Genomic DNA, 24,655 nt, shown 5'->3' on the forward strand with positions numbered 1-24,655 from the left:
TAAAAAAATAAAAAGTACTTTAAGATTCCATCTTCCTCATCAGAAAGTCTACAATCAAGAAAACAAACAAAATAGTAAAATAATAATAATAATAATAATAATAATAATAATAAAATGGGAAGCAAAAATAAAATGAAGAATAAATGCTGTATCTGGGCAAAGCTTTTCCCAGAAACCATGAGTTACTGAACAAAAGCCTTGGTTACAGAGGTGGGGTGCCTCCTTCTGAGTTTTTGGTCAGGGATGCCCCAGAGGCCCCCAAAACAATACAAAGCTCTTGCCTTTACTTTAAAAATTATTTATTTGTGTGTTTCATATTTTGTCTGCAAGTATGTGTACCATATATGTGCCTGGTGCCCACAAGAGTTCAGAATAGGATCCCCTGTCCTCTTGAACTAGATTACAGACAGCTATGAGCCAGCTTGGAACCAAGCCTGGGTCCTCCTCAAGAGAAGCAAGTACTCCTAAAAACTGAACCATTTCTCCATTTCCTGGCCATTATTTTTGGTTCCCCACAAGAAGTAGATGACAAGACCTGTTGCTGAAGACACCACATACTGTGTGATACAGAGAAGACAAGCTGAAACTGAGCCATGATTGTCCTCTTTCCCAGAAGTCTTAGAAAGTGCTATCCAGGTCTCTGGGCATAGAAATGCTACCAATTGCATTACTCAGTGTCAGTCCTATGAGGTCTGAGACCAATCTGTCTTATAAGATGTGCCCATTTGTGCAGTAGTGGCCCTACAGTTACGGGAATAATAAATTGCTCTCTGGTTGGATTTGAGGTACTGGAAACCTGGTCAATAACCTATCGTAGGGGAGACAATAGGCTCTGGGAGGAACTGAAAAATGCTGTTTAGCTAGAATGACACAATGTCAAACTGAATAATTATGTTTGTACCCATAGATGAGCCTTACTGTTAGCCTTAATGAGAAAATTCTCTCTCCAGTGAACAATGGTAAACACAAACATTCATGACTGCACAGAGCTGAGTCTAAGTGCTGAATAAGTTTATAAACAGACATTTATACCATCCTCTCTAAGGCTCATGGAACACTGCAGAGGAGGGGCTGAAAAGAGTGGACAACTAGAAAAAAAGGAGAAGGACTGGAAAGTAGCAGCTTCTGGGCAAGACAAGCCATTCCAATGATAATCTCACAGCAGCCATGGATGTCTTGTAAGACATGTTACTTACATGATACTGTGTAGTAAGATGAATGAGCAGACCAGCAGTCAGGCAGGGATGGAGGAGGAGCTCAAGTCCCTACTCCTCACTGCTGAACTATTTACCACTGTTAAATACAAGGAGAGAGGAGTCATTACTGAAGTCCCAGACTAGCTCCAATAGATGGTTTCAATCCAATTGTCACACAGATAGATAATCCTGGTTAAATGGGTCACAGAATAAAACCAAAAGTTATGAAACTGGAATGGATGGAAGATAAGAGAAAGTAGGGGGAGGGAGGCATAGGGGTTAAAGTACATTATACACATGTATGAAATAGACAAATAACAATATTAGAAAAAAGAAAGGAAGGAAGAGACAAGAAGAAAAGAAGAAAGAAGGAAGGAAAGAAGGAAGGAAGGAAAAACAATAAATGTTTCCAAGATTCAAGGATAAGAGACCCTTTTAGTGGTGACAGGGATGTGCACTCCTTTAATCCTAGCACTCATGAGGCAAAACAAGTAAATCTCTGTGAGTTCTTGGTCATAGGTCAGACTGGTCTCCAGAGCAAGTTCCAGGACAGCCAAGGTGACACAGAGAAAACCTGTCTCAAGAAACCAAGAGTGGGAGGAGAGAGGGGAGGGGGGCTCTTATACGTGTCTGGTAGGAATATAAATTAGTTCCACTACTATGGAAATCAATGTGGAGGTGGGGGTTCTACAAAAACTAAATGTGATAATTGGCTTTACAAGTCAACCTGCCATAGCCTAGAAGCACCTAGCAAGAGAGTCTAGGATGAGGAATTGTCAGATCAGGTGGGCCTGTAAGCACACCTATGGAGAACTGTGGGGGATTGTTAAGTGGGGTGGGAAGAAGGCTCATCCTAAATGTAGGTGGATCCTTTTTATGGGCTAGGCTCTGCATAAGAGTAGAGAAAGCCAGCTGAGCAGAAGCTGCAAGAAAGCAGACCTGTGTTCACTCTCTCTTCCCCTGACTGTGAATATGAATAGACTAGCTGCATGAATTTCTGCCTTGATTGCCCCTCAAAGATAATTGATCCTGGAATTGAAGGCAGATTAAGCCTTCCTCCACTAAGTTATTCTTTTTTAAGATATTTTATCACAACGAAAATGAACCTAGGACACTAAAACAAGCCATAATATAACCCTCTTTGTCAGTCCCGAGTATATAATAAAGGAATCAAAGTCAGCATATGGAAGAGATATGTGGACATTATTGTGATTCTGTGCACAAAACCCACTTATGGAAATAGCCTAGGTGTTTATCAATGGAGAAATGGATTTCTCAATGTGGTGCATATATGCATTATATTTACCAATATAAGTTTATCCATAAAAAACAAAATATCACTTATGGGAATATATATGTATCCAGAAATAGTCCTGTTAATTAAAATAATCCAGACACAGAAAGACAAATACTATGTTTTCTCTCATGTGTTGAGTCTGTATTTGAAGGGGGCATAAAAATGTAATGATGAGTTAAATGAAAATTTTAAAATGTGAATAAATTTCACAGAGAAATGTGACAAGAGATGAAAACAGTTATGGATTTTTTGTTACTATATTTTATTACTTTAAAAAATACCAATCCAATTCCCACTCTCTCCCCTCCTCCCACTTCCTCCACACACCCTCCCACCCCAACGCCCTCCAATCCTAAGAGAAGGCTCCCTGCCCTGTGGAAAGTCCAAGGCCCTCCTTACTACTTCTAGGCTGAGCAAAGCATACATCCAAAGAGCATAGGATCCCAAAAGGCCAGTACATGCAGTAGAGACAAATCCCAGTGCCACTTTCAGTGACCCCTCAGTCTGCCCCAACTGTCAACCACATTCAGAGGGACTAGCTTGATCCCATGCTCATTCATTCCCCTCATGGTCTTGACCTCCTTGCTCATACTCTCACTCCTTCCACTCTTCAACTGGATTTTGGGAGCTCAGTCCAGTGCTCCAGGGGTCTCTGCCTTTGTTTCCATCTGTTGTTGGATGAAAGTTTTAAAATGATATTTAAGATAATCATCAGTCTGACTACAGGGCAAGGCCAGTTCAGGCACCCTCTCCCTATTACTTAGGGTCTTAACTGGGGTCATCCTTGTGGATTCCTGGGAATTTTTCTAGAGCCCGGTGTTTTGCTAACTTCATAATGGCTCCTTCAATCAAGATATCTCTTTCCTTGCTCTCATATCTGTCCTTCCTCCATCTCAACTATCCCATTCCCTCAAGTTCTCCTCAATCCTCCCCTTCTACCCCCTGCCCCCATGGTCCCAATTTTGTCAGGCAACTTTATCTGTTTCCAATTTCCAGGTAGGTCTATATATGTTTTTCTTTGGGTTCACCTTATTACTTAGCCTCTCTAGAATCATGAACTATAGGCTCAATGTTCTTTGTTTATGGCTAGTGTCCACTTATAAGTGAGTACATACTATATCCATTTTTGGAGGGTCTGGGTTACCTCACTGAGGATAGTGTTTTCTAATTCCATCCATTTGCATGCAAAATTCAAGATGTCAATTTTTTCTACCACTGAATAGTATTCTAATGTGTAAATGTGACATACTTTCTTCATCCATTCTTCAGTTGAGGGGCATCTAGGTTGTTTCCAGATTCTGGCTATTACAAATAATGTGGCTGTGAACATAGTTGAACAAATGCTTTTGTAGTATGATTGAGCATCTTTTGGATATATGCCCAAGATTAGTATTGCTGAATCCTGAGGAAGGTTGATGCCCAATTTTCTGAGAAACTGCCATACTGATTTCCAAAGTGGTTGTACAAGTTTGCATTCCCACGAGCAATGGATGAGTGTTCCCCTTACTCTACATCCGCTCCAGCATAAGCTATCATTAGTGGTTTTGATCTTAGCCATTCTGACAGGTATCTCAGAGTTGTTTTGATGGGCATTTCCCTGATAGCTAAGGAAGTTGAACATGTTTTTTGGCCATTTGAAATTCTTCTGTTGAGAAATATCTATTTAGTATAGTACACCATTTTTTAATTGGGTTATTTTAATGTCTGATTTCTTGAGTTCTTTATATATTTTGGAGATCAGTTCTTTGTCTGATGTGGGGTTGGTGAAGATCTTTTCCCATTCAGTAAGTTGCCTTTTTGTCTTATTGACTGTGTCCTTTGCTTTATTGAAGCTTCTCAGTCTCAGGAGGCCCCATTTATTTATTGTTGCTCTTATTGTCTGTGCTATTGGGGTTATATTTAGGAAGTGGTCATTTGTGCCCATGCACTGAAGGCTACTTCCCACTTTCTCCTCTATCAGGTTCAGTGTGGTCAGATTTATACTGAGGTCTTTAATCCACTTGGGCTTGAGTTTTGTGCACGGTGATAATTATGAATCTAATTTCATTCTTCTACAGGTTGACATCCAGTTATGCCAGCACCATTTGCTGAAGATGCTTTCTTTTTTCCACTGTTTTAGCTTCTTTGTCAAAAATCAGGTGTTCATAGGTGTGTGGATTAATATTCAGGTCTTCAATTTGATTTCATTAACTAGAGGTATTACCATCCTTGACATCAAGCTCTATTACAGAACTACAGTAATTAAAACATATTGATATTGGCATAAAAACAGGTATGGATATTATTACAGTATAAAATATGCAAGTTTGAAAGGGAAATGATGAGACCCATTATTTTAAAGAACTAATACATTTTAGTAAAAAATAAACTAGGGTCTGGCATGTAGCTCAGTGTTAGAACACATTCCTAGCATTTGTGAGGACTTGGGTTTAAGTCTCAATTTTTCAAGTATTTCATCACCCATAGATGAATAACTGTTGATGCAGAAGGTCTCCAAGAAGTAAAATTGATGTTATAAAGGATTCATACATAAACTCATAAACCTATGAGGATATAAAGGATTTACTCACAACCCACTGTCCTAGTTGGGGTTCTTATTCCTATGAAGAGATACCATAACCAAAGCAACACTACTAAGTGAAAACATTTAATTGAGGGGGCTCACTTATATTTTAGATGTTCAGTCCATTATCATTGTCTTGGGGAGCACGGCAGCAAGCACGGCAGCGTGCAGGCAAATGCAGTACTGGAACTGAGAGTCCTTTTTCATCTTGCCTTACAAGCAACAGGAAGTCAACTACAGTAACACTGAGACCTCAAGGCCCACCCCCACAGTGACACACTTGCTTCAACAAGGCCACACCTCCTATCAGTGCCACTCCTTTTGGGGTCGTTTTCTTTCAAACCAGTCCACTTGATTGTGAAATATGAAATGACACGAAGAGCTTAGCTACAGGAATGTCACCTCCAGTGGCCATGGCAGATAATAGTGTACTAGCCAAGCTTGTTAGACACTGTAAAAAAGAATAGTGTATACAATAATTGAAGTATGGTGTTGCAAAGGAAGTCTCTGCTAATGTTTATTCACCAAGATTGACTTCTTAGGAGACAACCTTTACTTACTACTAGCCATTAGGTCCATCCTTAGACCAAAGAATATGCCTCTACCATCAACACAAGGGGACAGCCCAGGGTCACAGCCACCAGTTAAGTCCTTGTCTCCCATTAAGTTCCCTCTCTTCCTATCAGGCAAAATATAATTCTGTCAGGTGAGCAAGATGAACCTGGGCAACAACCGTTTGAAAAGAGCAATTCTGGTGCACTTACAGAATTATGGAAATATATTCACTCTATAAATCTCCCATCTACCCAAGTGAGCAGACATGCAGTCTCAGTTTAGACTGTAGAAACAGAGTAAGCTGGACCTGAAAGAGACTTAAGGTTGAAGTGTGTTGAAAGCAGGAGTCTAAACCTGTATAAGATAGTAGAACTCTCTGGTCCAGGACAACTCCTATGAGCACCAGCCAGAGCTGTATGCAAGTTATATTATTAAAGAGATTTTCTTAACTAATCTCTAAGTGTGTAGAATGGTTTCTTACTAGAAAGGCAAATTAATTCTACAACACGATAGCAGTAAATGGCTTCTGAGAGAGAAAAGCAAGTTTTTCCTAGAGAATCAGGCTCCTGATAAGTTATCAAGTCTATACATACACAAACAACACTAAATGCATTCAGTAAGGTGTGTGTGTGTGTGTGTGTGTGTGTGCGTGTGCTCGTAAAACAATAAGAATTAAGAGGAGAACATGAATTTGGCAGGTAGGGGAACACGAGGGGAATTGAAAATGGGAGCAGGAGGAAATTATGTAAATACAGCATTCATGTATGAAATTCTAAAAAAAATGAAGGTTAAATTAAAAAGAAAGTATTCTATGAGATAAACGAAGATTTGAAACTTGCAGTAGTCTGTCGTCACCCATGTTCGACAGGCAATGAGATTATGGCCCACTCTATGCAGGACAGAGATGCATTTTGCACACATTTGCCATCTTCAGCTTTGTCTGCCTGTGAGTCCTCTCACAGCATGAGTGCGGAAGGCCCTCTCCTGGGACTATCGATTCCTCCTCAGTCACAGCTGAAATCCTTTCTAGGCGCAAACAAACTCTGATATTTAAAGACAGGGAGCTCCTGCTTCACTTTCCTTCTGTCGCCATCTGCTAAGCTAAGAGAAAACAAAACCAACCCAGGAGTTTGTTTTCTCTGCCGTGTAACCACAAATTTTGGAGAGATTGAAACTTGTGTTTTTTGTTAGACTCCTTCACAGGACTGATCAACATCCTGACAGATATTATTTGGCGATTCACTGGAGACTTCATGGCCCCCGACCTGGTTTGCAGAGTTGTCCGCTATTTTCAGGTATGGAAACCGCCTCCCCAGTGGGATGAGCCACAATGAAGCCAACATCAGCTCTGGGATAGCATGAAGGAAGTAACTGCTAAACCTGTGTTCATGTGAAACCCGTCACTCCCTTCTTCCTAGGTGAAAAGAAAGGAATTCTAGGTGAAATTCTAAAATTTCTAAAAATGGGTGGGGTTTTTTGCTACAAATAATGCATATGCAAAGCAACAATTAAAATAATAAAGATATCACTGAGTGAAAACAGTGGTAAGCAGTAACCCTTATGATATGCTATAGCTAGATAAATCCCCAAAGTTCTGTCAATGCTTACTCTTTTATCACTCGGACACTTCTTCTAGGAAAATGTTAACAAATGACTACAAAATAAATATTAAGCACCTGATTACCACATAAACTCACTTTCTCAAATATCTCTTAGCATTTGAATACCTTCTCTAAATTATTGTCCTTCTTCAAATATTTTATGACTAATACTATGTCTTATGCTTTGCTACGATCTACATTTAAATCCATACCCATCGGGCCTGTTGATATGCTTTAATATAAACTAAATATATAGATAATATGCATATGTGATTTACAGTATAGCATAGGATGATTTGAATAGGCCTGGGAAGAAGGTTTTGTGGGTAAAGTGCTTGCAATGCATGCATGAGTAACTTAGTGGGTTTGTATCCCCAACATCCCCATAAAAGCTGGGCAAGGTCATGTGTATCTGTAACCCCAGCCATGGGGAGACAGAGACCAGCCAACCCCTGAAGTTAACTGGTGCTAGCCAATCTGTAAGCAGTGAGTTCAATTAGAAACCCTGTGCTTCTAAACTTACAATTAAATCCCATTACTCCATTTCTAGTGCAGTTCTTCAGATCAAAATTACTTCAGATTTACAGAAGAATAACAGCATATCTGGGGAACATTGTTATCTTAGAGTCTATTTGTTAGGTATTTTAGGATATCTGTATACATCTTCAGAAGTAAGATTATGGTTTCATTCATTTTATTACTTTTCAGTCTTGGTAACATTTGTTTCATTGTAGGAAAACAAATAGCTGTGATGTTAATATCCTTTGTGCTCTGAATATGACTTTAAAAGGAGTCGGTGCAGAGAGCTGGTGTTTTGTTTGAGTGGATTTGGTATAAACTCTTTGGGCATGCCGGGGGTGCAGTCATCAATATGCAATACTTACCTGAAAAATGTCTTCTGCCTTCTTGTGGAAACTATTTTTGTGAAGAGAGCTGATTTTGATTATTCTATTGCTATAACAGTAGTTGATTGCTGAAGAGCAAATTATAACCAGTCTTAGTTGCCTAATATGATATGTATTTATCCTTTCATGGTGTCTATTAGTCAAAAACTCAGAAATAGGTTTCTTGGGCTAGGATCCATGACATGATTCATGGCCGTGGGCCTTTGTAGGGCTTATCTGGGACCGGACAATTCACTTAATGTAACCAGTGGCTAATATGTGGCCTCCGCTGGGTGCTCAATACTATCCTCCCAATACAGCAACTGGATTTCCCAAGAGCAATTTGTCCTGGTGACCAAAAGAGAAGTGTCAATGGTCTTCACGTAATTGTCTCAGTAGTTCAACGCCATGGCCTTCACATTTTTTCTCTTGGGCACACAAGTCAACTCTGATTCTTTATGGCAAAGAAGGGAACAACTGGAGAGACTGAAAACAAGAGAGGACATCTACTGGAGACCTGTTGGAGGTTGGCCACCACATATACCACCATGCTTTCCAAAAGTGTGTTTGTAATTCATGCTGTTCTCACTATTTACCAACTTAAAGCAGTGACCGATACCAAATACCCATACCAAAAACACTTCTTCAATTTTCTTTATTAACAATTACTAAAAAAAAAATAGTATATAAGATACACCTTGGCAGGAAAACTCTAATGATTCTCTCCTATGATGGCAGAGGAAAATGTTGGCAAGCTGCCAGAATGAAGTCTTGTAGGGTTCTGCAGATTCACCAAAGGCTTGCAATAGCCTGGAAGCGTTGAAGAGAAAACCCAGCTGACTGGAGGAAAGTGAGTTTTGTGATATTGTAGCCTTCATTACTCCCATCCTGCAGTGTCCATTTCTGTGATATCCTTGAACATTAACAACTTTCCTTCACAGGGAAACATTCTGCCAGCCATCATGAGAGGAGATCATGGATAGAGTCCTGCAAAGCATTTTCCCAGAGAGCTGCCATTATTCTGAGCGGCTGGCAGTCCTTCAGAGAACCAGACTTGCAAGGCTCACCCAGAAATTTTCCTTTGTAAAATCTCTTTTTCTCTGGGTATTTGTCCAAAATAATTATAGGAAATTGATGTAAGCTATGAGATAATTGTTGAGAGAAACAATAAATGAAACAAATTCTAAAACATAGGCTGAGTAGTGGCGCATTATAGGAGCCTTGAAAATCTACGACATATTCCTAAGACCTTAGAAAATAAGTGCACACCTTGGACTGTGCGGTTGTCAGGAATGGGTGTGGCCCAAAGCTATTGCCTTTGACTGAGACATCTGAAAAAGTCTTTTCATGATTTAAAAAAAAGTTTGAGAAATTAGGAGTAGGAAGAAAGCAACTCAACACAAGAAATGTGGTGTGTGTCAGGGCCACAGCTAACATCACACTCAACAGTGGTGACTGTGCACTGTTCCTTCTCTGAGGTCAGCAAAAGACAAGGATGCCAGCCTTGCCGCTTCCACTCAGCTGAAAAGGCTACCAACAGAAAGAAGTAAAAGCTTCCAAATTAGACATGCAGAAGCAAAAATGCCTCTAAAGAGCCTGCCAGAAGGTTAGAATTAATAAATAAAGCCAAAATTTACAGAAGATAAAACCAAAACACAAAATGTAAGGCATATCTACATATAAAACTATTCAAAAAAAGATTATGAAAACTACAAAAGTATACCAAAACATGGAGGAATATATTTGAATAAGTATCTGTCAGGTCTACAAACTGGAAATTATAACTCTGCAATTAAATAAGTTAAAGTAAAAAGAAATTAGATAAGACATAAGTAGATGGAAAAATAGTTAACAGCATGGATCAGAAGAAATGCTTTTTGTAAAACTGCTTTAAATGATCTACAGATTCAATGTAATCCAAGTAGAATTCCAACCACATTTCTCATGCAAATAGAAAACACAACTACAATACATATAAAATCACAAAGATTCGAAATAGACAAATCAATAGTCAACAAGGAGATAAAAGCTGCATCTGTTACACTGCTTGACTTGAAAAATACATGGTAATGTCACCTACTATTAGTGGATTAGTGTTAATCTGTGTCTTTAATCCCAATACTGCACTTTTATGTAATTGGGTGCACCAGAGCTTGGTGTACATATATTTAGGTTTGGATTGTATGTCTTGAGTAACTGTCCCCTTGATTAGAATGAACTGATCATCTGTATTTCTTCTGGTTACTTTTAGTTTGAAGTCTCTTTTGCTAGATATAAGAATAATAACATCTGCTAGCATCCCAATTCCATTTCTTTGGAATACATTTTTATATCCTTTCACTTTTATGTAGTACCTACCTTTCAAGTTGAGTTTCTTAGAGGCAATATAAAGACAGATTTTGTTTCTCAACCCAATCAACTAGCTTGTGTTTTAAGATCGAAGAGGTGAAGCCATTAATGTTATTGAAAGCTATTGATGTCAGACATTGTTTTGTTTTGCTGTTTGTGTTTTTAGCTGTCTTATTGCTTCAGTAGTCATGTCTTCGTTGGTTTGCCCTCTAGAGTCTCCTCGCTGTACTTAATCCTCTCTTTGGTCTGAAGCATTCAAAAAGTTAGGGATAGGAAGGGAGCAACTCAACATTATTTCTTCCTTTTTGGTCTTTAAAACATGACTTAAAAATAAAGACCCTGTATACCACCAAAGCTTCTTAGAGACAGCAACTGCACTCTTACCTGTAAAGCATTCAAAATTGCTGTTACAAGTATTATAGGCAGGCAGAATTGTGCCCACGGTGAATCTGGTCACTTTTATATCAAATAAGCAGCCATCAGATGCCAGCTTTAAAAAATTCTTTTAAGCTTTCTCTGTCTAATCCCAGTTATTTTCTATGACATTTTAAAATTCTTCTCTCATATATAACATTCCAAACACAGTTTCCTTTCCTTTCCCTCCTCTATTTCCCCACCCTATCTCCCCTCTCCACCCCAGAACCTCCCTCCCCATCTATCTATCCTCTGAAAAGAGCAGGCCTCCCAGGGACTTCAACCAATCATGGCATAACAAGATACTGTAAGACCAGGCAGGTACCATCACATCAAGGTCAGTTAAGGCAACCCTGTAGGAGGCAAGTAGACAAAAGAGTCAGAGACAACTCTCCTCCACCCCTGCTTCGGTTAGGAATTCCACAAGAACACCAAGCTACTCAGCCATAATGTATACACAGAGGATCTAGGTCAGACCCTCACAGGCTCTCTGACCTCTGTGAGCCCCCATGAATCCTGGTCAGTTGAATCTGTGGACCATGCTCTCATGGTGCCCATGTTCACTCTGGTTTCTCAGATCTTTCCTCCCCACTTCTCTGCAAAATTCCCTGATGTTTAGCTGGAGGTCTCTGCATCTGTTCCCATCAGGTGGTGGTCTCTGTGACCTCTAGGATAACTATTCTGCTAGACTCCAGCCCAGAACACTCTGCAGAAAGGACAAACTATATGTTGAGGCCTTGCCTAGTTACAGGAGATGGCTGACTCAGGTTCCACGTCCCCCATTTGGGTTACTGAGTTTTTTTTACAAAGGCATTATTATCAGGGGCTAGAGACTGTTCAGTAGTTAAAATCACAGTCTGATCCCTCAGAGGACCCCAGTTCAGTTCCTAGCACACTAGGAACCATAAATTTAAAAATATCAATTTAGATACACAAGTAAAGAAGTGAATAAATGAAAATCTGATGACTTCAAAACTGCTGATTTTCTGGAGTATTTCCAACAAAAATATGAAATATGAAAAGGGGCAAGAAAGAATGTCTCATGTACAGTAAACATTACAAACTATGAAATCTTTCCTGAGGAATTCCTGTGAGTGAGTGTGCCACATAAAGATGTGACATAAAAGCTACAATAAATAGGGCCAGTAAACTGAAGTACAGAAGCTAAGTGATAAATAGGAATAAACATTCAGAATGTTAAAATCAGGTCATACAGAAATCTGAGAATAGAAAAGCAAGAACTTCAAGGAAAATTTCATTAGCAGTGAGAAAACAGTCACAAGATCAATCACATTCAAAGCACGGATGTCACAAACCAAGTCTTAATAAACTGAAAGTCTCGATGAAACCGCACAACTTTCCCAACTGCACTGGAGAAAACTAGAAGGCAGTTAGTAATGGGCAAAATGTTTCAAAATAACCTAGGGATTTTAAAAAATTCAAAAGGAAGTTTAGAGATTTTGAAACAAATTAAAATGCAATGGGTACATACCTAAAGATATTTTAAAACCAGTGAGGAGGTGGGTGTTAGCAACAATAAATTGTACTCAGAAAGAAGAGAGAAACAAAACACATAGTCTGGCTTGGTGCCTCAAGGTAAAAAGGAAAGAACAAACTCAATCCAAACTTAGCAGAAGGAAGGACTCAAGCTGAAACAGGAAATGGTGAAGGAGAAGACTAGAGAATAAAAAAATGTGTAGGGAAGATCAACGGAACTGAGTTCATTTTTTGTGAAAGGAAAAATTAAATTCATCATTTTCACTTACAAAGATAGAAATTCAAATCAATAGAATAAGAAGTTAGATAGAAAACATTACGGCTAATATCACAGAAATACCGACAATCCCGCGACAACTATGAATCAATATTTGCCAACAAATCAGATCACATGGAAGGAACTGATAAACTCTAAGAAATGCACAAGGTATAAAGATAAAGTAATCAATTAATAGAAAGTTTAAAGAGAGAAATAATGAACACCAGACTGAAAAAATAAAAAAAATATCACCAACAAGAAAAAGCCCAGGCCCAGATGTCTTTATTGATTTATTCTCCAAAATATTTAAAAAAAGAGTTAGCACCCATCTATCTCTTCCAAAAATTTAGTAAGTAGAGAAATCATCCAAATTCATTTCACAAAACTGGCATTATCTTCATACAAAGCTGAAGCACTTCAAGAAACAAAACCAAGAGGCCAATACCCCTTATTATCATAAGTGCAAGAAAATAAAAAAGATGTTAGAGAAAACAATTTCCATAGCACATTGAGGATCACAATCTCAAACAAGTGGAATTTACTTCAAGGATGCCAAAAGAGTCCAATAATCATAGTCACTATATATATTATATAAAAATATTTAGATACATATTATATAAATATATAAATTTTTTTAAATATACACTACATACTACATCTTAAGGTCTGGATTTACAATTCCTCCAGCATTGTGTTTTTTTAACTTCAGAATTGTTTGCCTGTATGGGGTCTTATGTGGTTGCTTATGAATATCAATTTTAGGATAGTATTTTTCTATTTTTGTGAAAAATTGTTATGGAATTTTAATTGGGATCACATTGAATCTATAAATAGCTTTAGGTAAAATGGTCATTTTCACATTATTAATTCTACCAATCCATGAGCATGAAATGTCTTTCCATTTTCTAGTGTCTTTCTCTATCTCTATCTTCAGACATTTAAAGTTTTCATCGAAGAGTTGCTTCATTCTCTTGGTTTTTTATTCTCTTTTTATTTTCTTTGAGTCTACTATGAATAAAGTATGTCATTGACCTCTTTCTCCATATATTTGTTATTGGGTATAGTGATGTCTTCTTGGTTAACTGTTCCCTTGATTACAATGAATTGTCCAACTTTATCTCTTCCATTGCTTTTAGTTTGAAGTCTATTTTGGCAGGTAGGTAATGCCTGCTTGTTTTGTGGTCCCATTTGAGTGAAGTACTTTAATCCATTTCTTTTTTTACTCTGAAGTGGTACCTGTCTTTAAAACTAAGATGTATTTCCTGTTGAAAACAGAGAGATGGATTTTATTTCTTGCCTCCCATATACTTATGTGAGGGCCGTCTACTGGCATGTCAGAATCCCATCAGTGGTCACACCTTCAAAATGAATGTCTCTCCCTATCCCAGGAACCATCTCTTGCAAATAGTTCTCAGTGGGTGTCCTGGAGATCATCTACCATGACTATGTGATACTTGACTGATTCATCAGGTCTTGTCTAGGCAGCCCTTGCTGCTGTGAGTTCATGATTATGATAGCTATGCCATGTTCAAAAGACAGAACTTGGCGGCACTCTTCACCTTCCTCTGGATCTAACATTCTTTCTGCTTCCCCCTCCAAAATCTTTCCTGAGGCCTGGGTGGGGACTAGTTGAGGAGATGATGGAGATCGCCTTTTGAGGCTGAGCACTAAGTCTCTTCTTGTCAGTACTTTGAAAGGAATGCATCACTCCACTGACTGCTACCCACTGTGAAAAGGAACTTCTCTAACCAAGGTTGAGAGTAGCCCAGATCTATGTATATAAGCACAAATATTTAGCAAGGGCTTTAATGCCATAACCTCTTAGCAAAATAACACAAGCAGCTTCTATGCTACCACAGTCATGAACTCTTGACTAGGACTACAGTTTGAGTTATGAATCTTCATCTGCGGAGTAGGCATCAAATCTAGTAAGAAAGTCATTAGTTACCCCTGTAACCCTGTGCCACATTTGCACCAGTAGGCACATCTGGCCTGACAAGTAAGTGTTGCAGCATGCAGGGGCCAGGGTTGAGTACAACCCCTGATGTGTTTTCTTCCCCAGCAGTCTCCATAGTTCTTTCCAACATCATGATATAAAAACTAGCTGACTTGAAGGAACTTCCCTGGCCAGTTTGAGATGGACTTCTGTGCTCTTCAATCAAAATGTGTTGTGCCTTGATATGAGTTTCAGGACCACCTGTGTTGAATTGGTGTTTGAATCTGCTTGTTTGCTTGTTTTTTTTTTTGTTTTTTTTTTGTTTTTGTTTTTGTTTTGTTTTGTTTTGTTTTGTTTTTCTGATTGTGCTGGGTTTGGAATATCCAGGATATACAAGACACTCAGTCCTGTGACAAGTTGATGTTGAGTTGTGAGCCCAGTAGCTAAGGCAGTTCTAATTCAGCTAGGAAAAGGCACAGACTCTGACCTGCTCAGCAGGTGCTTTGTGTGTGTTAGCTGAGAGGAGCATGAACTGGGGTTGATGCACTGTGACTTCTGACCTGAGGAGCAATTGCTCTGGGCACTACTAAGCCAGAGGGCCTGGGTGGCTCAGGTATTAGAGATAAGGTTTCTGACTGGGGAAGCTAGCAGATAGTCCACAGAGTCCTGATGTCAGTAGTTGGAGTCTTAGTGGGTAGAGGAGGTAGCCTCTGTCCTTGGTACAGAGCCTTATGATGCCACCCAGGGGACAGGTGGAATCACTTCCTGAGGGGCAGGCAGATGCTCCATGTAGATGCTCAGAAAGTAAAGTTAGAATGCCAGAGGGAAGGGCTGGAGTGATGGCTCTGTAGTGAAGATCACTTCCTGGTCTTCTGGAGGACCTGGGCTTGACTTCCATCACCCATGTGGCAGCTGACAAATGTCTGTAACTGTAGTGCCAGAGGATATGATGCCTTCTTCTACCCTCCACAGGCACTGCATGGATGTGGTACACAGACATACATGTAGGCAAAACAGCTGTATCCATAAAATGAAAATAAATAAATCTTTTATTGAAATGCCATTTTCCTGCACAATGAGCAGGGGCTCACCCAGGTCCTCACATGGTGGGAATGGAGTGCCAGGGGTCAGGGTAGACAAGTACTCTACAAGTCAAGCAAGTAAATCACTCTGGGGGTCCTGGAGGGTGGATTTCAAGGGGCAGAAGGAGGGTAGAGTGTGCCCTCCCTAAGAGGCACTGACATTCCCACAGAAGGGAAAGTAGGGCTCAACTTTCAAAGAAAGAGGTAGAGTTCTGCAGGAAACAGCTTGAGACCCTGTCTGGGATGGTGACATTAGTGTGCCCAGGGAAGGTGAGAGTAAGAGCTTTGCCTGGAAAGACAAGAGTCTGAGTCCTGTAAGGTAGAAGATTTCAACCAGCAATGTGGGCTGTGGGGGTCCTGGGAAGGAGACAGGGTTGGGGTTTGAGATGGAAGAGGAGAATGGTCATGATCAGCCAGAATTCTGAGAATGCTGTGGGGCTCCCTAGGGAGGAGGAAGAATGAGTCCCACAGGCAGTGTGAGCAGTGGAGAAAGGGAGGAAAGCCACGAAGTTCTAGATGCCCACCCACTGGGGAATAGGTAAGCCAATTTGGTGTATGGTGATTGATACCTTAAACTTCTATATAACCACTGAATAAAATTATGTAAAATTGAAAAAAATTTTTAAATGAGGGTCGTAAGTAGCTAATTGCAACACAAATTCTGTCTATTGTGAATAATTTTAATGGTCTTTACACAGAAAAGAATTGGTCACAATAATTGTAGTTACCACTAAGGTGTTCTGTAAAATATTGATGTGTGCAATAAAAATAAAATATTAAACCATAAACACAGATATTTTACCTTTTAAAATATTCAATATGAGCCACACACATAAATGTAATACTATAAAACTATTATAGGATAACTGGAAAATTTAAAGGATAACAACATAAAAGCAACCCTCTTAAAATAGGGAAAAATAGGAACATCACTGAAAATGGCAAACACGCATTTCATTAGGTAATTGCTAATCAGAACAATAAGGTACCACTACTCCTGTAGTATACAGTGGCTATCTTAAAGAGAAGCTAATAATACCAAACATGGGTAAGGATTTGTATTAACAAGAACTTGCACTCGCTGTTGAGAGACCTAAAAGTAAAAACCAATTTGATGGGTTCTTACAAAGTTAAGCATAATCTCACTATACAGTTGGGCAATGATGATTGTAGATGTTTGTGCAATTGAGTGTATATGACTTATGTTCACACAAAATCCTGCATAAAGGTAGTTTTAGTAGCTGCAGTAATAATCACCAAAAACTGGTACTAACCAAGATGTCCATCAATAATTCAATGGATGAACAAAACATGTCATGTCCGTGGAATATGAAAATAAGATGCCAAAAGACATGGAAGAATAGTAAAGCACATATTTAGAGGGAGGGAGCCCCTTGGTCAGCTAAACACCATGTGACGTCAGCTGTGGCACAACCTCAGAAAAGTGAAGCTGTGTTAAAGAAAATAAATCAATGGTTTCCAGGAATTTGTAAGAAGAAAGAATGACTAGACATACTTAGGGCATTGCTAATTCAGTGATGCTCATCTGGATAAAGCTGATGGTGACTATGTGCCACACGCCACTGTCAAAGCCCACAGAATGTAGTGACAAAGACAGAACCTTAGTTATTGATAATGTATCAAGGCTGATGAATGAGTTTAATGCCACACCAATGTCAGATATTAACACCAGGGGCTGTGTGTCAATGTGATGTGAGCAACACAAGAATCCTCTGTTACTATTTGTAGGATTTTGTAAACCTACACTTTCTCTGGTACATCAAGTACATGATTTTAAAGTCAGCCCAATAATACTAGTTTACATGAGCACAGTCTGACATTTTTCTGAGTAAAGTCTCTCTGCTTCCAGCATTTAAGTCTCACTTCCCTGCATGTAGCATCCCCTGCATGTCACATTCCCTGGGTCACGTCTGTGAGAGTTGGGGGTGGGGTGGCAAGAAGGCAGACTTGTCCTCAGGCTGCCATCTGCTCTCTGAATGGCACCCCATATGCTGTTGGTGTGTAGAGTTCCCATTGTTGACATTTATGAATTGACTATAATTGTACTGTGATTTCCTTCTTCGCTTGAGTTAATTATGAAGATGTTTAGATTTCCAAGTGGTATTTTTCAAGTGTTACTTATTTCAGCTTCATCACTTGCTTGAGATATGTGAGTTGAATATGGCCTACTTTTTGGATCCCTACTGAAAATTTTCCGTTGTTGGCAATTCAGTATCTGACCAAATTTTTGGATGTCATGTAGAGTCTAGATAGTTTGCATTCTATACTGTGGAGCTCAGTTTTTCCTATTTGCATTTTTAGACCGTTTGCCTGGAAAGCCTTACACATTATTTTTGTTGCATCTATTGAGTGTTGACTCACTGATTACATCTAAGTTATCAGTAGTCTATGGCCACTTGTGTTGTAGCCTTTCTCACTTTGTCACACGGGATGCAGCTAGCTCTGAATTTGATTGGTATCATGCAGTACATTTTAATAAAGGCCTTTAAAATCATACTAGTTGTTTGATATGCCCCTGACCACTGCTTTAATAATAAATTTCAATGTCATTTGATTTTATTGGTTTCTATTCTGAATAGAGTACACTTAGACCATAGGGAAGTTATTTGTTTTAAATGTGTTTGTTTTAATGAAAGAGATCAAGCCATTTACATTTACAATGGGAAACAGTGCCTAGTATTATTCCAGTACCTCACTGCCACTGTTTCCTTTGAAATTTTTCTCTTTGAGTGTTTGCTTCAGACGCAGTTATTTACTGTGGTAAGCTGAGAATATATTCTCCCAGGACATCTGTACCCTAACCCTTGGAACTTACACCCGCTAAGCACCAGATGTGACAAAAAGAGGATTGGCATGTATGACTAAGGATTGGAAATTAGTTCGGGAAATCCTAAAATGGAATCATAAGAGGAAAATACAGATCTGACACACAAAAAGAGGGAGGACCCTGTAGCACAGGGCACGGGATTGAATGTAGGCCACAAGGGTAGGTGCTGGCAGCTACTAGAGCTCAGACCCGGGGGATGGATTCTCCCCTAGAGTCACCAGAAAAGGCATGGTCTGCTAGCATCATGGTATGGGGCTAGTAGAATTGTTCTATACTTCTGATCTCCAGAACTGTGAGAGAATGAACTGACATTTAAGCCATGAAACTTGTAGCTACAGTAACCACAGAAGAAAGAGGAATTCATCTTCATCCATTTTAAGTTCACTTCATTATAACTTACCTTTCTTTTTTAGATACATCTCTATCAAAGGCAGATAGAGAACTATCTAAACATCAAAGCGGGGACTTACCAACACCTCTCTTTCACACTCTCCCCTCACACCACTGCCCAGATTCTTCCCTGGAATGTTCCATCATTATATTACCATCATGTAAGCATTTTGTATTTTGATGCCTTTCTTACATGGCATTGTGATTTTATCCCTTCTTTTTAATTTTGAAATAGTTCTTATTCAGCTCATGTTTCCTCTTGAGGACTTTGGCAGGAGATGTGGGGTGTTATATTTCCTTCCTTCGTAGTTATCCAAAAAAAAAAACTGTTCTGTGCATTGGCACCAAACTGAAATTTACAAGACTCTTGGATCACAACTTTTCTTTCAAAACCCTGAACACATTTTCTGGCATTTGCTTTTTTATGGAGAAGCAGAATTTGCGATGTATTTCTCGTAGATATGCTTATTTCGTTTTGCTCCACCTAGATGCGTGATGATGTTTCAACCACGAAGCTGAATACTCCTTTTGGTTGTGTCTCAACGTTAATCTCACCTTAGTGAATATTGCCTGCAGCCCTGAAAATCTATTTTTGGTCACTTTTCCTCCCATTCCAGATTCTGAACTGTGTTACCACCTCACTTTAGACAGCGCAGATATTCAAGACTCTTAGAAACTGTTCACCATGGTCTTCTTCCTTGCTGTCCCCCTTCTCATCCTTCGATGCCACCTTTTTGGCACTGTGTGGTCACCCAGATGATTCTAAACCCATGGTTTACACACAGAAACAACAGCCTCGAAGGAGGCATTCATTGCTTTGACTAATTTTCTTTAAACTTAATCAAACTCTTTCAGTTTCTCCCTTGGTTACTCTTTGCACACATACACTAAGATTTCTCTTGATGTGCCAAAGGGGAGGGAGCGGCAGTTCCTGATTATTCTTTACAACCCTCTCCCTGCAGCATTAGAGCTGGAATGCATTTGTGGTTATGTTACAGAGATAAAATAAATAAAGAATTATGCAGATGGTCCCCGACTTCTGATGGCCCAGTCTGTGATTTTTAAACTTTGTGATAGGACACCCTCGTGATCGCGGTCTTCTGGTTCAGCACCATAGCCACTGCAGCACAGGAGCTAGCCCACTCTGTAGTATGAGACAGGCTGTATGTGTGATAGTTTTGCCTAATTGGAGGCTCATATAGCTACTCTCAACATGTGTAAAGCAGGGTAAGCTACGATGTTCACAGAATTAGTGTTGTCAACTGCTTAATCCCATGACCACATTTCAGGTAGCAATAGCTTTAACTCAATAGCAGAAGCAAATATAATGGGTTGATCTACTATAGTTGGTTATAGTGTGGCTATAATTTATTTACTCTACAGAAAGAACAACAAAGGTACAAACTCCAAACAAATGTGATAACCAAAGAAATAGCCAGACTCTCAGCCCTACACTCCCATTGTCTGTGGCCCCTATATTAGATCCACAAAAGGAAATGTCTCATTGGCTTCAGTTACTCAGAATATTTTCATTAAGATCAGACTCCCTGACATTTTTAATCTAGATATATTCTAAATATGAACCTGTCACAGAAGAGATGTTAACTTGCATCCCAATTTCTTCCTCTACAGAGAATACAGCTGAGACTGTGCCCGAGGGATTGAGAGGGAGTGAATGAGGTTATTCAAAGGACAGTCAGAGGAGGGAAGCAAGGCTCAGAAGCTTAGGCCTCATACAGCTCTGTTAGAGCCCTGGAGGAAGGGGTGAGCTCTCTGAGGGTGATGCTGGGGTCAATGACTGGAGCAGCATGCAGACTCCAGGGAACCAGAAACCTTCTGTTACCTCTCAGCTACTCTCACTAATAAAAGGCAAATGAACTTTTGTTTCTAATGATTCTGGAATGTCAACTGTGGCATGGGAAATTAGTTTAGCTTTAAAAGTCAATTATAGATAAGTGTACCAGGCAAATGTCAAGAGAGACTGATCCTGAAATGTGGAATTTCCTAGAAGCCAGTGAACGCATGGAGAAAGCTCTGATCATTCTCACTCTTCAGGAGCAATGCAAAGTTCAACAGCAAAGCCCAGATCTGCTTCCAGCAGGGAGGGCCAGGCAGCGCCTCCACCTCAATCCTCTTCAGCACCTTACTTAGTTCAATCCCCTGGTTTCTAAATAGCAAGAGCACTATGTGCATGTCCTCTCCCAGGTGAAGTCACGTGTGTCCTCTGGCTCCTGTCCTTAGGTTGTCCTGCTCTATGCCTCTACCTACGTCCTGGTGTCCCTCAGCATAGACAGATACCATGCCATCGTTTACCCCATGAAGTTTCTTCAAGGAGGTGAGCAAGCACTCTTTCATGAAGATCCTTTCATGGGGTGGGATTCTTTTTGTTAATATTTTATTAATGTTTCTCTCTGTTCCAACTACATTCTACTTTTCCTTCTCTTCTCTTTCTTCTCTTTCTCTTCTTCCATCACTGCCTAATGCATTTGAGAGTCCACAAATACAGAAAAATGTTTGGGTACCTGGGGAGTTTTACCTGATCCTGGCCCCATAAGGGACGTCCTTGGTGGTGCCATGCTGTGACTGTTCACCTCTGGGAAGTGTTTCCGCCTAGTTCCTTATATCCCTGCCAACAGGCATACCCTATGATAAAATGAGTATTGTCTCTTTGTGGTCTTCATTTTCAAGAGTCAAACACCTGGCCTTCCCTTACCCCAAGTCCACAAAACTGGAAAAGTAGTTTTGAAAACAAAGGAACTTCTCCTTGGTCCAGGAAACCTGAAAAAAAAATTGGAGATGGTACATAACACCTCCAACTGATGCTTTCAGTAGTGAGTGTGGCTAGGAGTGTTTCTTCGTGGTGTCCAGTGTACAGGGCAGGAGGGGAGGCAGAACTCAGGAAGCTGACAGTCCTAAGATGTGGAGGCATCAGGAATACTCAACCACATCCAGTTCCTGTCTTCTGCACTCTGACCAGGTGGGAGGAATGGAACCTCTACTTATAGGGGGAGTAACCCTAAGATGCTGTGGATGGAGAGACTCTCCAGGGTCCCAGGAACCCTCAGTGAGTGGTGGTGAGCACTGCACAGGACCAGCTAGCAACCCTCTGCTTGGCACAAGGCAGACCTGGCCTCATGAACTCCTAACCTTATAGGAACTTAAATTTCACTGTAAAGACAGGGGGAAATGGATATCTTTTAAATGTGATAAAAAACTAAACTGGAAACAATAAATAATGTATTTAAAATGCATCCCAAAGAATTTGCACGTTCACACACACATATTCTCTCTCTCTCTCTCTCTCTCTCTCTCTCTCTCTCTTCCTCTCTGTCTGTCTCTCTCTGTCTCTGTTTCTCTCTCTCTCTCTCTCTCTCTCTCTCTCTCTCTCTCACACACACACACACACACACAGAGCAAATAGCACTTTAAATCAGTTGTTAAAGAATGGCTTTGTTAATACATAAAATTGGACTAGCTCTCTAGCCAGCTGAAAACATCAATTTCCCATGTCACAGCTAATTAAAAGCAGACTCTGTTGGGCCAGGAAATCCAGTCATTTAAACATGATGGACTAGGAGAATATAATGACAAACCTTCCATCATCATAACATGGAAAGGGTCTCTCTAGGAATCACACTAAGAGCAGAAGCAGTAAAGGAACACGTGTGTCGCTTCATCAAGGTCTTAAATGACTTATACAAATAAAAATCATGAACAGCAGCACGAGGACAAGCGGAAATTTGTACCAAAAGAAAGAAAAGATGAAGAGCTAATATCTTTCTTGTGACAAATTTGGCAAAGACTTAAGAACATCAACTGAAAAAAAAAAAGACATGAACACAGATCAAGAAACAAAGATATAATTAGGAGACACGCAGAAGTGTTCATTTGGACTGCTAATTAAGGAACTGCAAGATTAAACATGAGGAGAGGAAATTGTACCAGTTAGCTAAATAAGATTCAAAGAAGAATCTTCTTGCAGCTTTATACAGTGGGATGCAGGTGGGCCTGCACCCCCATATCGGAACTGAACCCTACAGCAGAGGGGTCACACCCATTTACTTATGAGGAAACTGAGGCTTCTGGGGACACTGGCAGGTCCCAGTGGCTCTCAGAAATCAGTCACCAAGAGTGGACCCTGTGTGCTTCCTCAAGTGTGTTCCCAGGTGCCCAGGCATCTTTCTCTTTTCTCTAAGCAGAGAAGCAAGCCAAAGTCCTCATCGGGATAGCCTGGAGCCTCGCGTTCCTGTTTTCCGTCCCCACACTCTTCATATTCGGAAAAAGGACACTCGCCAATGGTGAGGTGCAGTGCTGGGCACTGTGGCCAGATGATTCCTACTGGACTCCGTACATGACCATTGTGGCCTTTCTGGTGTACTTCATCCCGCTGACAATTATCAGGTGAGAGGTCAGGGGCTGAACCCCACACATTCAGAGTAGTCATTGTTCCTACGTTTTTGTGGGAACATGTTGGGATGCAGGATTCTATCTAATACAATCATGGGCTAATCTCCTGCATCAGAGTCTGGGAAAGGAGAATGTTGACAGGGAGTATGCTCATACACATGCATTGTGTCAAGTGGCTGATCCCATCTTTTACAGTGCAGTCCTGTGAAATAAATTACTTGATTAAGTAAAACTTAAGATCGGAGAAGTTAAGGAACTTAATACCACACAAGATTGAGATCCTGGTCTGTCTGATTACACACCCTGATCTTTTTCCTTGATCATATGACCTTTCAAATACAAATTATAATAATAGCTTCAGGGATCTTGAAAATTGAAAGACAGACATACTTAAAACAAATTGAACAAAGATGCAATAGTATATGGGTACATGCTTGAAGATATGGCTCTGAGATTTGATGTCACTAGCACTTCTTGTATGTCAGGGACCAGTTTTGACACATATACCACTTACCAGGGCAGGGGCATGGGGGTTAGAAAAGTTAGTAAAGAGCATGAAGATGCTATACTTGTCAAAACTGGTACCCAACACTTGTACACTACCACTAAAGGACCAAAGAACTCCAGAAAGAGAAGGCAAATGTAAGGGGAAAAGTGGGTTCCACGGTGACCAAAGGCTAGAAATGGCTGGAGGCAGTAAGGGAGCAGGCAGGCAGTGTCTCCCAGGAAGAAGTATGTAATGACTCCCTCCCATGGCTAGAAGAACAAAGAGGGGCAGTTTATTGCAAAAGGTCTTGGTAATTAGTCCCAGAACATATTCCCTTGGTCCTGAGGCCACAGAAGACCCCAGAAGCCTGCTCCAGATAGGGTCCCACTCACGCAGCAAGACACTCGGGCAGCAGTGGTCCTGCCTGTATGCATGGGGCATGTGGAAAGAGCTCCCGTGGCAGCTGTGCATGTGGCCCATGGTAATCCACAAGTTTTTGAGAGTCCCTAACCTACCAGGATGGATCATCAAGTCAGAGGAAAAGCAAAGCCAGCCTTTGGGTTGTGGTAGTACACAGGAAGTGAAAGAAATAATAATAAATCCCTGTAATTAAAATTTGAATGCACCCCTCGTTGTCTAGAACACAGGTAGCAGGGTTCCCAGGGCAAAGACGGCTCACCTTTAGGACTGTGGGTGCCTGTGCACAACACTCTACCAACTTGAGTTCTGATAGACAATGTGAGACTCTTGGCTCTTCTCCCAGCACAGAGAAAGGTAGTACCCTTTCTTTATTTGATCTTTCTCTAATTGTGAGCTAGGACAATACACCTCGTTACTCTAACAGGCATCTGTTTTACTTACCATCAGCGTGGCTGTCCCTAAGTGTCCCC

The 24,655-nt window shown here is 40.2% G+C and overlaps 1 protein-coding gene across 2 annotated transcripts in view; it reads left to right on the top strand.

The window, feature by feature from the left end:
* Positions 1–24,655, top strand: part of Npsr1 (neuropeptide S receptor 1) — a 180,766-nt gene that overhangs the window by 131,973 nt on the left and 24,138 nt on the right. The window contains exons 3-5 of one of the 2 annotated variants that reach the window (XM_041657614.1): positions 6,803–6,906; positions 21,113–21,206; positions 23,071–23,272. In XM_041657614.1, coding sequence (XP_041513548.1) covers positions 6,803–6,906; positions 21,113–21,206; positions 23,071–23,272 — 400 coding nt within the window. The remainder of the gene's footprint in view (positions 1–6,802; positions 6,907–21,112; positions 21,207–23,070; positions 23,273–24,655) is intronic. The other variant, XM_041657615.1, reaches the window with a different exon arrangement.

This window comes from Microtus oregoni, unplaced genomic scaffold (genome assembly GCF_018167655.1).
Source record: "Microtus oregoni isolate MIOR12 unplaced genomic scaffold, Mior012 000008F_ref0000371, whole genome shotgun sequence".
NCBI lineage: Eukaryota > Metazoa > Chordata > Mammalia > Rodentia > Cricetidae > Microtus > Microtus oregoni.